Source organism: Cavia porcellus, unplaced genomic scaffold, assembly GCF_034190915.1.
Source record: "Cavia porcellus strain 051 isolate PalLab524CR breed Dunkin Hartley unplaced genomic scaffold, mCavPor4.1 scaffold_24, whole genome shotgun sequence".
NCBI classification, from domain to species: Eukaryota; Metazoa; Chordata; class Mammalia; order Rodentia; family Caviidae; genus Cavia; species Cavia porcellus.
Genome location: NW_026947507.1, coordinates 48,011,003 through 48,025,282, shown reverse-complemented (window position 1 = coordinate 48,025,282; position 14,280 = coordinate 48,011,003). Strand labels below are relative to the sequence as shown.

The 14,280-nt window shown below is 46.7% G+C and overlaps 1 protein-coding gene across 12 annotated transcripts in view; it reads left to right on the top strand.

The window, feature by feature from the left end:
* The window catches only part of Dlgap2 (DLG associated protein 2), a 531,604-nt gene that overhangs the window by 253,401 nt on the left and 263,923 nt on the right, over positions 1–14,280 (top strand). For 3 of the 12 annotated variants that reach the window (XM_063235017.1, XM_063235011.1, XM_063235012.1), the window contains one exon: positions 12,975–13,104. The exons of the other annotated variants lie outside the window; for them this stretch is intronic. In XM_063235017.1, coding sequence (XP_063091087.1) covers positions 13,047–13,104 — 58 coding nt within the window. In that variant the 5' untranslated portion in view covers positions 12,975–13,046. The remainder of the gene's footprint in view (positions 1–12,974; positions 13,105–14,280) is intronic. 12 annotated transcript variants of the gene reach the window in all.

Genomic DNA, 14,280 nt, shown 5'->3' with positions numbered 1-14,280 from the left:
TCTCATCTAAGATGGTTGGGCAGCTGATGGGTCCAGACTGGCATGGGCTTTGGCTTCTCTCCTGCATCCTCCTCCAGTCCATCAGCTCTCTGCACCCTCCACAGTCCCTGAGCACCCTGTGTCCACACTCTTGGTGTCATTCCTACATCTTCAGTGATGCATCATCAGTGTTTGGTGTTTCCCTGTGCTGCTGTAAACTTCTTGTAAATCAAAATTAGATATTTTTAAGAAAATAAAATGAAATTATAAAAGAATTCAGTGGGTGTTTATTGATGACGTGTAGAAAGAGTTGTTTATTGATGATGTGTAAAGTTACTAACTTTGTTTCTAGATATCTGGTGAATTTTCTTTGTTTCTAGAGAAATGGTGAATTTTCTGTAGATTTCTTGGACTTTCTATGCACATTGTCAGCTGAGCACAAGTTTTTTTCTCGTCTTCTGAGTTGTTCTATTGGTTTCTCTGGAAGCCTGGTCCCACTGTGCCTGGAAGTGGTGGGGTGGTAGTACCCATTTGTCCTGAATTCGGCAGGGAAACGCCCAGCATTTTTGCCTTCCAAAGAGCATTTGCCGTGTCCTTTTATCAGGTTATAAAATCCTCTCTGCTCTACTTTCTCTCTACTCTTTTGTATCCTGCATTGAAGTTTGCTTTTTCTTATCAACATGATTATTTAGTTTTTATTTTGTAATGTCAGGTTGATTGATCTTTGAATGGTGAACCAAATTTGCATTCCTGAACAGATGTACAGTCTCTTTGTTCATGATTTTACTGTGTCACACAGTGTTTGCTGATATTTTATTTTGTGATTTTTTCACATGTTTATCACAAATTGCCTAATTTCTTTTTTAAAAATTCCTTTGTCTGGTTCATGAGAAAGGTTCATCTGACCTGTAAGCAAGTTTGGGAAGTGTTCTTTTCCTCTGTACTTTGGATATTTTGTATAATGACCTTGCTTATTCTTAAAACCGTATGATATTTCTGGGAGTCTATGTCTTCTCATGATTCTTCCTTATGAAGTTTCATAATTAACAGATTTCTTTCCTGGGTGTCAAACTGTTGGAGTTTATGTTTCTTCTGTTGGTTTTTGTAAGTTATTTCCAAGAAATTTTCCCATTTCAGTTGGAGTTGTAAATTTGTGATGTAAAGCTGTTCACACTGTTGTCTTTAAAATCTTTAAATGTTGATTCTAAAAAATTATCAGATCTGAGATAATTTTCCCCTTATGTTTTTTTGTATCATTTCCTTTAGTCTTTTTTTTGTGTTTTATTAATTTGGCTTTGATTTGTTTCCACACTTTTTTTCTACTTAGTTTCTGCTTTTAGCTTTGTTATTATCTGTTTATCTTTATTATGGTCTTCAACTTGGACTGGTTTTCTGTTATTCTCACTTCTGATTGGTGTGGTGACTTACCTCTTCAACATGTTCATATCAAGTTGTGGCTATCTCATGAGTCTCATTATGTAATTCTTGGCCTTTGGTTCAAACTGTTTTTAATTTTGCGTTGGTTTCTCTTGAATTTTTCAAAACATGTTATTTAATTTTGGAATAATTAGTCATTCACTAGTTAGCTATTTTTACTATTGAGCTGAAATTCAATTCTACTATAGTTAGAGATAGTAGACTGTGTTCTGAATGATCTCATTCACTTCACAGTTTGTGGGACTTGCTTGGATTCAGCATAAATCAATTCTGGTGAATGTTCTGTTATGTATTTAAGAATGAAATTCTATTCCTGTCTTCTCTAAGTATCTATAGTTGAATATTATGAATTTTCTTATTCAGATCTTTTAAACCCTTACTGAGAATGTCTGATTAATCTGTCTGCTTAACTGTCAAATTTTACTTATTTGCTTATAATGTAGGACACCGACTTTCAGATTGTATGACTTTATTCCTGTTCCTCTCTTAGAATCATGAAACACCTTCCTTACTACTTCCCTTCATGTTTGCCTTAAAATCTGCATTCTCTGATATTTAGTACATAGTGATTTATGTACTCAAATATCTCTGTTTTAGCATTTAAACTGTTTTTCTTATGTGCATGGTTGTTTTTGTTTTAATATAGTTAAACTATATATCTTGGAATTTTGGTATTTAAATCTGCCATATTACTATTGATAATGTCTTTCCCCTATTTTTATTCTATCTCTCTTGTTTTGCACTGTAGTGTGATAGCCCAGGTTTGCTTTACTTCATCTTGTCATCTCTTGGCTTGTTCACACAAGCCTGAATGGCTGCCCCAGGGTCACTGCAGCCACTGTGGGTGACTAGAAACCTCCATGAGTAAGGACCCTGTTATTGTTACTTCCACGCAGCACCAGGACCTTAAGTTCTGACTCTTTACCAAGGGCTTCGCCTCAGTCATTAATCCTGCACTTTAAGAGCAACAGGACATCAGGATTACTGGTTTGCTTAGTTGATGCTAATTTAAATTCATTTACTCAACTGCATGTTTTATTGTTGTCATCTGTCCATCACCTGGTTGGAATCTGGATCAGATTCCTTCTCCAGCAGAGCTCCATAGTCCTGAGTAAGTGTGGATCTCCTGGTAATGAATTACCTTACTTTTTGTTTGACTAAATGCCCCTCATTTGGCCTTCATTTGAAAGGTGTTTTTCCAAGATGCAGAATTAGAGATGGGCATTTATTTTCTTTTAAGTTTTGAAAGACGTCTTTTGAAAGATGTTAGTTTTCTGTCATTGTGACAGAATACCTGATATAAGCAGCTTAGGAGAAGGAAAGATCCATTTTAGCTCAGATTTTGAAGGTTTTGATCCCCAGTAGCCTGGCCCTGTCACTCTGACTCTGTACAAGTCACACATCCTGGTGGGAGTATTTGGCAGAGGCTGCTCACTTCATGACAGTGGGGAGCCAGGGAGAGACAGGAAAGGGACAGGATCCCAGTGTCCCCGAGGCCATGCCCCAGTGACCTCACTTCCTCTCACTGGGCTCTGCTTCCTGAAGATTCTGCCATCCCTCAGTAGTTCCACAGGCTGGAGTCAGGCCTCCAACCTTGGACACTCCAGCCCCAACTGTGCCTTTCCTAGAAACCCAGATCACCTTGAGACATTCTAATGCCTTGCTCAGCGGGATACCGGTGTCGGAAAAGGAGGTAACATGGACTGACAGGGAAAGTGCAAGCGAAAACCTAAATGAAACTTGAAAAGTGGAAAAAAACAAGAGGATCTGGGAAATAGTACCTTTATAGGTCGCTGACTTCCTCTGTCAGATAAGCTTTTCAATTTAAAAATACAGACATGAGAAACACATGTAACACCCCTCCCTGAGATCACCTTCATTCTTCTGCTCTCTAGTCTTCTGTCTGATGCATTTGCCACGTGTAGAATGCACACACATGTATACAGTGGACACTGAGCCATGTATTTGATGTGGGATTTCATTTACTTTATTCAATATCATGTTTATATTTTTTTCTTTTTCCAAATCCATTTTATTTCAAGGATAAAAAGAAAGAAAAAAGAATGCAAAAAAACTACAACAAAATTTCAAAACATATCAATCAAGGATGTTTATGTTTTTAAATTGCATTGAATTTTTTTTTTTTCAGATCATCCTAGGTAATGACTGGTTCATGTCCCATTGTGAATTCATATACTTATCTTTGTCTCAGTGAGGGGGTACTTTTCTACTACTCCCTTACATTTCATACCTGAGGCCTACAAATTAAACTGACAAAAAGATGGATTAGCCAGAAGAAAGTCACAGGATATTACTGGATATTAGTACTTTTGCATGCGTAGGGAGGAGGGGATCCCCCCGGGGTCATGTTCCATTCAAACAAGGTATGCCTCGTGGCAGAACGGGCAGGACCAAGGAAAAGGATTTGGTCTTCCAGGGTGTAGATTTGGGAAGCAGAATGTGTGGGGAATTGAATGAGAGTAAGGCCCACCTGCAGAGGTTAGAGTTAGGGTTAGGGTTAGAGCCATGTCCCATGCCTCTGCCTGAAGTGGTGTGGTGAGACCTCACACAGGGAGTGCACAGAGTAGGACTGAGATCTTCCTGTCTGCTGTTTCCAAGGATAGCATCCTCTCAGGCCACATCCCTTCAGGCCAGCTGGGGTGGGGATGGGTAGTGCACCCAACAGCCTTCATCTGGGATCAAGCATTCAGATGATTCAGTTTTAGAGAATTGCTATTAGCACTATTGCTATAAACTTCTCTTATACAAATCTTTGACTTCATCTTTGGCTACTTGATGAGAATAATCTATTAGAAGTAGGTATACTTTTTAGGTTCTTTCTATATAAATTATTTTCTAATTGTTTGAATAAATTCATATTCCCATGAGTAATTTGAGAAATTTTATCACCCTGACTTCACAAATATTGAATTATTGTCCATTTTAATGTTTTCCAAACTATAGGGCAACAGGCAGTCTCATTGTTTGTTTTCTAGAAAGGCTGAATATATATAGCTATCTACATTTTTTGGTGAATTTTACTTGTAGGCATTTATTCACTTTGCATTGAAAGAACTGATGATTTTCTTGCTGTTTTCCAAGAATTCTTTGTACACTGATACATTTTAGAAATGAGTTTGCAGCTGAACTTTCACCTTTCCATGATATGAATGCTGATTTTGACATATAGAGATGGTGATGCATTTTAACTTTCCCTCCAAAACGTTCCATTCACTAAATACTTTCTCAGAGTGGAACAGTGCACATACCTCAGTGAAATGACATTGCATATTCAGGTGAAATAAAGTAAGAGTCTCAGAGCTCTGAGGGAGTTTTTACTCCATTCTCTTATGTGGTTCTAGTGAAACAGAAAAATATGCTGTATATTCATTTTCACTGTGAACATTATTTGTTTAATGAGTAAACACAGGCTGGGGTGGGAACAAAGGCTCTGGGGTGGACCTGAAGGGCTGTCAGGGTTGAGCCCATCCTTGCTGTCTTCAATATGCTGCTTGTCATCACTTCACTGATGTGGGAGCAGATGGACAGACAGGCCCAAGATGCCCATCGTGGCCCTAGTGGCCCTTTCTATAGAGCCATCTTTATCCTGTGCTGTCTGCTTGGAAATCAGAGCTCAAGGACTCTAGTCTGGGATTTACAGTAGTATGGATGCCTGCTCTAAATGCTTTCTAGGGAATGAAATTCCAGCCCTTCAAGAGAAACTTCAACTAGAAAGCCCTTCTCCTTCCAGAGCTTCCCAAGAACAGTGACTGGGTCTTGGGAGTGCTGTGCACAGCAGTGCATCCCTTCTCTCCCCTGGTGTCAGGCTGCAGTGTCAGGCCCTGGTTTCTAGGAAAGCAGCCCTGGCTTTTAAGGTGTCCTGTGATAGGTGCCAGACGACCATACCACACACCCCTTGGTGTTGCCAAGTGTAGGGGTGTGAGCTGCCAGCCCCTAGTGAATCCGGAATGACTTAGCTGGTATCTGTGTGGACCTGAGTTGGTTAACACAATTTGATCTTTTCTGTTTTCTCTTTAGATTTAAGTAACCAACATTACGTGACAGCCAGAAGCCAGCATCTCATTTTAACTTTTCATAAAGACCTTGGGATGCAAATACTGGGAGAACTCCTGGGGCCACACACATGATTTTAGCATCATTAGCTCTGCCTGAGGCAGACACCTACAGTCATCATTATTAAACCTGGTGGGACGTTTTGCAGATCTCAGTTCAGTGAGAAAATTTCCCCTGCTGAGGTTCTGGCATGGGCATGCAGGATACTTTTTGGCAGAAAAGTTGGTGACTGGAAACTGTGGTGATGGTGGGCGATTCTGACTGTCCAGTCCCTCTACCACTGTGGTTCCAACTGTGTATTTCTTGTTCTCTCCTGTTTTTTCTTTATTTGTGTTTTATGTTTTAAAATAATTCTATTAAAGAAAGTATTAGAAGAGGGAGGAAACACAGAAAAGAGAAATAAGTAAAATTTGTATACCATGGATTAATACCAGTATGAAATCAGATGGCTTCTTTGGGATATTTTAAAGATTAAATGCATTGGAGTAAAGGAAGGGGTATTTTAAATAACTCTGAAAGTCATTCAAGTGAAACAGGAAGTGCACAGCAAAGTAAATGATGCTGTGTTGGGTTCAAAGAGCTAATTACCCTGGAGCCTGACTGTATGAACTCCCCTTTGACAGCAGGAGGGATGGGCTGGGTTCTTTGGCAAGGCTCTCCAGAGGTTGATTTGTATGCACGCTTTTTCATCCCCGCCGATCGTAGCAGTAGGTATCGCTCTGTTCTAGTGGCAACCATGTGCACATCAAGTGTTTCCCTTATCCAAAGACAAGGCAGAGAAAATTGATCTGAATGCCAAATACTCAACTAAGCACATTTCAGTTTTGTTGTGCCTTCATCTGCTTGCTTGTTTCTTCTTTGTTTGTATGGCCAGCACAGGTGAAGCTGGAATTGGAACCCCAGCCACAACAGGCCAGCAGCTGTGTTTATATCTAACACTTGAGGGTAGCTGGGAGCTGTCACGATTGTCTTTAAGTTGCACCACACACTGCTTCTTGAAGCCCAGGAACCAGCCCATGCCCCACTCTGCTTTGTTATTGCCCTTTAGAAATGTCTCCTTCAGAGGGACACTATTCCTTCCATGCTACTACTTCATCTTTATTCTTTGTCTTTGGAGCTCAGAGTTGTTTTTCTAAGAAAACCAGTACAGGGGCATCCTGGATAGGGCAGTGTGATGCCTTCACCACAGGCATGGCCCCAGGGCATCACCAGCTCCTCTTCCCCTCCAGGGCAGGGCTGGGCCAGGCAGCGCTGGGCCCTGCAGGGTGAAACTCAGCCCCTCAAAGGACCTGAGCTCAGGTCACCCCACCAAGAAGCAAGGGTGCTGTAGGCATCTGGCTCCATGATGGGCATGTCCAGTACTCCAGGAGGTCTCTTTTCTAGCTGCTTTCTTTAACCTGTGCTTCCTTACTGGCTCCCGGGGCTTGCACACTGGCCAAGAGCTCTTCTCTGAGCTCTAGGCCTTTCTCGTGCTGCTGAGACCCTCATCGGTGTCCCTGTGCAGTCCAGCCCAGCACCTCTATGCTTTTCCTCCTGCCCCTGGTGTCCTAGCACCTTTTCTCCTGCGCCTGGTCCTCTCTTTCCTGGGCTCCTGTGGACCAGTGGTCCCCTTCCCACTTGGAAAGAGGCAGAGTAGAAGTCATCTCCAGTGCCACCTTCTCCCCAGCCACCAGTGACTCATCAGCTCTGCCAACATTGGCTTCAGAGTCTCTACCCAGGTGCCAGGCCCACGCCTGCTCCGTCTCCTACTGGTGACCTCCACGGTCTTTTGCTTCTGAGTGTTGGTTTCTCCTCTAGTGTCTGATGCCATGGGACCTAGGGTGGGGCCTGTGGCCCACTCCAGCTTCCATTCTCAAAGACTCACAAAGGGTGGAACACAGCCTTTGATATTCCAGGGATTAAAAGGACTTCTCGAAGCTATGCCCTGACCTTGGAGGTGTTGCAGTGTGGCGTGGAGAGAGAGCCCCTCTGGACTGCAGGCATATCCTCCTGGGCACGTGTGCTCACAATGCTGGGCAAGGCTAGCAGTCAGAGACCTGCAGACATGGGGCCTAAAACATACACATGGTGACCAGGCGCCCACCCCAGCTCTGACCACAGACACAGTCACTAGACATCCTGGGTCATGCATCCTGGCCCAGGAAGGGGTAGATCCAGGGGGATGAGGTTACCTAGAGCAGAGGTATGGTCCAGAGCGGGAAGCTGCAGGTCCAGGGCAGAGGACAAAATAAGAAGGCTACTCTGCAGAAAACTATGAAAGTCCACTGAGAGCCCTTGGGACTCTCTTGATGGTGTAATTACCATCCCTCCACCCCCAAGCAGAGAAGCCAGGGACGCAGAAGCACAAGCTTTCAAGATGGCCAAGAATCAGCCGAGATGGAGTACCAGCCTGGGCCTGCTAGGCTCTGGTTTCCATCTCTTGTGGGCCAGGGAAACTGGCAAGAGCCAATTCCAAGCCTCCCTGGGCATAGGCATCTTCTGAGGCCCAAATGTGGCCCTATCCTAAGGGGCAGTGGAAGCGTTTCCTGATGACCCTGTCTAGGTGTGCAGAGACCAAGGCCGCATATGGGGGGAAGAGGGAAGGAAAACCCCAGGAACTGCCCAAGCCTCGGCTGTAGGGGACACTGTCTGAGTGGAGTCCATCCAGGAGGCTGGGCAGGGTGGTCAGTCATGGAGTCTGAGAGCCTGGCCCTGGCCCAGATGAGCCTGTCTCCATCTGCGTCTCCTTTCCTTGGCAGCCTTGCCCAGCATGGTGAGCACATGTGCACAGGAAAATGTGCCTGCAGCCCAGAAGGGCTCTATCTCCACACCACACTGTCACCCCTCCGAGGTGTGGGCACAGCTTTGAGAAGTCCCTTTGCTCCCTGGAATATTGCAGGTTGCGCTTCACCCCTTGAGAGCTGCTCTGAGGCAGCTGTTGCTGGGACCAGCCCCCAACACCCGTACCACCATCTGGAAACCTCAAGAAAGCATTCTAAAAACATTCAGCAGAACTTTCCAAAAATGCTTCCGCTGCAGCAGGATATTTAAGATAGGGATGTGTGAGGCAGTGTAGGCATGTTGCTAGGCAACCACCCCATCCTCTGGTTCTGGCCTCAGTTGCCAGGCAGCAGTGAGCAAGGGGCAGGGACGGCCTACTGTAATGCCCTAGAGTGAGCGAACCCTACTAAGGACCTGACATGGGTGAGGGTCTCTGAGTGGATTGTGGAATCCCTGGGGTGTCAGCTCAGGTCATGGGGACTGGCACTGTGAGCTGTTTTCAGTCCTAAATCTCTATGGCTTCCTGCGAGTTCCTGTCATTCAGAGACCTCTGGACCTTTGGTGACAGGAGGCGCCAGGAAAGCCTGGCTCTGAAGCAGGAGCTGGACTTGCAGGGTTGCTGCTGTCCCCAGAATGAACGCTGCCAGCTACCTGCATCCTGGCCCACATCCCAGGGGAGGAGATGAGGGGGGCATGTGAATATGGACACAGGGCAAGTGACCCCAGCGTGGAGGTGACTGGGGAGTGACACACTTGCTTTCCACCAATTTTGATTTTATTATAACTTTTAATAGAGTTCACCTCATTGTGGGTTCAGAAGAATTCATTTTCTGCCCTGGTTATAGCGCTGGGCTGAGCTAGTTTAACCCTAGAGAACTCAACAGTCCACTCTCTGGGGCAGTATGCACAGCCCGACCCCAGGACAAAGGGACTTAGTGGCTGGTGTTGTGGACCCTGGGATCTTGAGTGTCTCTGCCTCCCTGGCAATAATTGATCTGTGTGAAATGCAAGCCCAGCTCTGTAGGCGTGAGCAGTAAAGACAGCGCCCAGAGAAAGGGATCATGGAACCCACACTGTGACCCATGGCTGAGGGTACAGAGGCTGCAGACAGTGAGAGGCACCCTGGCTCCTGGTCCCCTTCCCTCTGCCTCCATCTGCTCGGCTCCCTGGAATGGGTGCAAGGCCTCTACCTTCTGTGTCTGGAACAGTCTTCTTTCTGTCACCTATGATACCTGGCCCAGAAATTCCAGGATTCTGTCCCTGGAGCCCTCTGCACCATCTCTTCCATTTCAGAATCTTTCCCATGAGCCAGGTGTGGTGGTGCACACCTGTGCTTTCAGTACACTGGGAGACTGAGGCAGAGTGATTAAGTTTGAGCCCTGCCTGGGTAACTTGGCAGTTTAGAGAAACCCTGCCTCCAAATTTTAAAAATGGGGAGGGACTAAGGGTATAGCTCAGTACTAACATGCCCCTGGGTTCAGTTCCTCAAATGGAAAGAAAAACAAGCTGCTGTGTGGTTTGTTTCCTTCTGCGTGTCTCTCTGTCCCCTGGATGAAGGAGGTCTTGTGCTCAGCTCCTATTTCTCTGTTCCCTCCCCATGGCCTCACCTATGGCTGGTTCTCTGCAGTAGCTTGGGTGGGGGTCCTGACACTGTGCTCCTCCCACATGACCTCCTGGAGGGTGCTTCCTGGAGAAAACTCCTGTCCCCAGGCTCTGAGCTCCCAGTCTTATGCTCTCTTGACACCAAAATGCACCTGGCTGTGCTCTCAGTCCACATTACCTCACCTCTGAGCCTCACCCTCTGCTGGCTGCATCTTGATGGAGGAGTTGGTAAAGCTTCTGTGCTGGACCCAAGGTCCAGGCCTTGGGAGGCACTAACCCCACCCATGGGACCACAGTCTGCATTCCTTACAGGACAGATAGCATGTGGTGGGAGCTGAAAACCTCCTCCTATCTCCCAGCTCCTCCTCCTTTCTCCTCCCTTCCCTCCCATGCTCTCTTCCCCCTTCCTCCTCCTCCTCCTCCTCTTCTTCCAATTTCCCTACTGAGCAAGCACATGAGACTTCACTCTCTGCTACCTTAGTGCAGACCCCTGGCCCTCCAGACTCTCTGTGCTGGCCCAGGCCCACAGGGCTTCCAGGGTCCCTGCCAGGAGCAACAGATCCAGCACAGTGCCCAGTCCCAGTGTATCATCTCCCCATGCCAGGTCCTTTTCAGCCACAGAGCAGACAGAGGGCTCTAGATGGGAACAGCTTGCTTGGCTGCATATTAAGTTGGACGGGACCATAGCTGGTATGCAGGACCAATCCAGGATGAGCAGCCAGCTGCTGCTGTCCTGGTCCTTGCCTTCCATCCCCACACCATACTAAGCCCTGGACCACATGTTAGCCCTTGGAAATTTACTGGTGATCTTGTCTCTATTTCATTGATGGGAGTCAAGTACTGAGTGTCTCTGGCATGAGGTCATAGGGCAGACCAGTATACTGCAGGACCCTGAGCCAGCAGGAAGTTAGGCAACTGGGTCCCAACACATTCTTTAAACACTGCACCAAGTCAGCACCCAGAAGCCAACTCTGCCTAGCCCCCAGAGGCTGGATCTGTGGTCTGGGTTAGTGCCTGACATCCTGTCTTGAGTGCTGTGAGCAAGGGCAGAGTCCCCGTCAGTCTGGTGTGATTATGAGAGAATGGCCCTGGGTGGCCAGGCACTCTGCGCCAAGCTCCCAGGTGACTACTCCCATAGTTTGTGATCTCTACTCAGCTTTGACCTCTCCATCTCCTCACTCATACCCTCTGCACATGACCCAGGGCACTGCGTCCCTGTGGTGCATCCATCCTGTCCCCCGAGTGTTATGTGCATTGGTAGGCTTGGGACATCTCCACTTCTTCCTGGGACTTTAGGTTTGCAGAATGAAGCTTTCCTGTGTGAAGCACATGGCCACGAAGGTGCTGCAAGTGCCAGCGTGGAGGGTACTTGCTGGGTGTTCACAGTGGCCATAGGTAAGCAGGACACTGGCAGACGTCCTCTTGCAGAGGAGAGGATGGGTTCAGAGCCTCAGGCCACCCTGCAAATCCCAGTCTGTGACATGGATGGGGCTGTGCCCACTCTGTGGCTGAATCATACCTTCCTCTGGAAAGGTTGAGAAGAATGTTCCAGGGCTCAGCCATCGTCGGGAGGCACAGCTATCCCTCTCTGTCTAGCCCTGTGAGGTCTGAGCTCCTACAGCTCTGGGCTGTCCTGGCTTGGCCGGGCTTTTGGGGACCCAAGCTGCTTGGGCCAGGTTTCCAACTAGCTGGGAAACACATGGTGTCTGTCTTGAGCTCTTCTCAGTTGTGCTTCCTCCTTTGCAAGAAGAATAGTTTTTATGAAGGTCTAAAAGTAATAATAGATTTTTAAGGAACAGCAAAGGCAATACAACAGGGTCAGCAGCCGACTGCACTCAGCACTCAGTGACAGGTGGGGTCACAGGGCTCTTTAGATCACTCTGTTCTGGTGGGGATCAGGGCGCTTGTCAGCAGCAGAGTCCCAGCATGGTATCTTCCTGCCAGGTTTCCTTCTGGGCACTCCCTGACCCAGAACACTCTTCTTTCCCAAGAACATCTGGATTCTGCAAGCAAGGACGCCAGCTTCACAGAGGGGTCACCAGGCACCTGAGATGGGGGCACTGTCCATGCTTGCTGTGCAGAGTCGTGCCAAAATGGTGTTTGCCCTCCTTCCCAGGGGGTTAACTTGGACAATGCTAGGTTACAACTGTCGGCTAAAATACACAGTTCCTCTGTGGCCAGAGCCTGAGTTCTAGAACTTTTTAAAAAATGAAGCAATGTAAAAAATTGACACCATCATGCGGCATTACACTGAGATAAGAAGCAGACCCCTTGCTCTGCAGATACACTTCTGTGTGTATGCACGTGTGTGCAGGTGTGTGACTGCATCTGTGTGCGTGCACATCTGTGTACCTGTATGCATGTGTATATGCATGTATACATTGGTGTTTACACATACATCTGTGTATACACGTGTATACCTGTACATCTGTATATATCCATATGTGTGCATATCTGTATGTATGCACATCTCATATGCATCTGTATGTATGTGTGTACATATGTGTATCTATATGTGAACATTCATATATCCTTATACTTGTGTATGCATATGTTAATCTGTGCATGTTTACAACTTTGTGTGCATTTGTGTGTATGGATGTGTGTATCTGTACATCGGTTTGCATGTGTGATACACCTGTTTGTTTGTATGTGTGTGCATCTGTACCTTTGTGTACATGCAGGTAGACATCTGTGTAATCCATTGTCTTCCTCAAGGTGCAGTAAGCCCTGAAGTGTATCATTTTCTGATGTTTGAGAACTCTAAACTTATCTGTACCAGACTTAATATTGGTCTCACTCAGTACCTTGAGCAATTTCGAATTATTCAGTCATACATGTACATTTCTGGGGTGTGCACAAGTGACTGTAGAAATTGCTTCCTTCTGGTGACTTGAGCAGTGATAGTGGCACTTTGGCTCTACACAGTGCCCCCTTCCCAGTGCCCTGCTTGGATCCAAGGCCCTTGGTTGTACTTTCTTCTCCTGCCGGCCATGGAGCCTGCTGATTCAGAGCCACGCAGACACCTGGGGTCAGGGTCACACAAACCCCTTAGGGCTTCTGCTCCTGATTGTCCAATCAGCTACTGTACCATTTATTTTCTTGTGTGTTGATCACTTTAGGGATCACTTTAGTGGGATCCTTCCTTCCCATCCCCCAAAGGACATGTGTAGAAAGAAGGTCGGGCCAGCCCCATGGAACTGAAGCTGACCAAAATCAAAGGGAGCTTGCATGGACTGACCCTGTTCAAAGGTACGGAACCGTCTCTGAATGTTGTGTCCTTGTCTGTGTTTGTGGGAAGCTGAGTGCACACAAGGTCTTCCTGAGAGGCAAGGCCACCTGCCCCTGCACGAGGAGATGCCACTGCCACTTGACCCCTTAAAGAAAGGAACCATCTGACTAGAAGGCATCTAGTGGAGAACGTGGAAAGCTTGAGGACCCTAAGTTCCATTGAATCTACTATAAATTCCAGGATTTGGGTTTATTTTGGTCCTTGCCCCATGATATAATCAGTTTACTACTATATGTGTCTCAGACAGCTCCTGTCCTCTTCCTGTGAGGAACCAGGTATAATTAAGCAGTGTGGGGAAAGTGCCAGGAATGACGAGGTACTTCTAGGAAGTTGTTTGCTTTGGAACTGGTATGTGGGATCCAAAGCACAGCTCTGCTGCTCCCAAAGACTCTGACCACAGACTCGTCTGCCATCATCATCGGGCTCACACCACACATGCACTTCAGTTGATATGATTTTCAGTGAGACACGTGATAACCAGATAGCTCGTACAGCTGCATATATGTGGCGCACTAAATTTTTGTATCTGGATTTGTGTGAAAGAAATGAAGGCCTTACCTTTCAACAAGCCCTCACAATACAGTGCTGGAGATTCGGGCTGTGTCAGACCCGTGTCATCCTGCACGGGTCGACAGCCATGGAGGTGTGGTTACAAGAGTTCAACTGCAGTATGAGAAATTCTTGTGATGCTTCCTCATCTCCAGAAGTAGTGAAAATGGGCTTTGTGCTTTTGATTGACTGTTGTGAGCCAGGTCCAGCCACCCAGCAAAGGCCTTGCCTGCAGGGGCCTGTGAGGCCACTGCTACCATATCCATAGCCATTATCCATTATCCATAGCCATAGGAGGTGGCAACAGCCCTCAGTCACTTCAGGGACATGACAGCAGGGCCTGCTCTGTCTCATGGCCAATGATATGACCAGTCCCATATTCCCATGCTTGTCTCCCTGCACAGCTTGGGACACCATACCCAGGCCTCGGCTGAGACACCAACATCTCGCAAGAGGCTACTGCAGGTCTACACTTTGGTGGAGCTTCCTACACACTCGCTTTGCACATATCACCGCCCACCCCTGTACACACCACCAAGCCACGCCCACCCCTGTACACACCACCAAGCCACGCCCACCCCTGTACA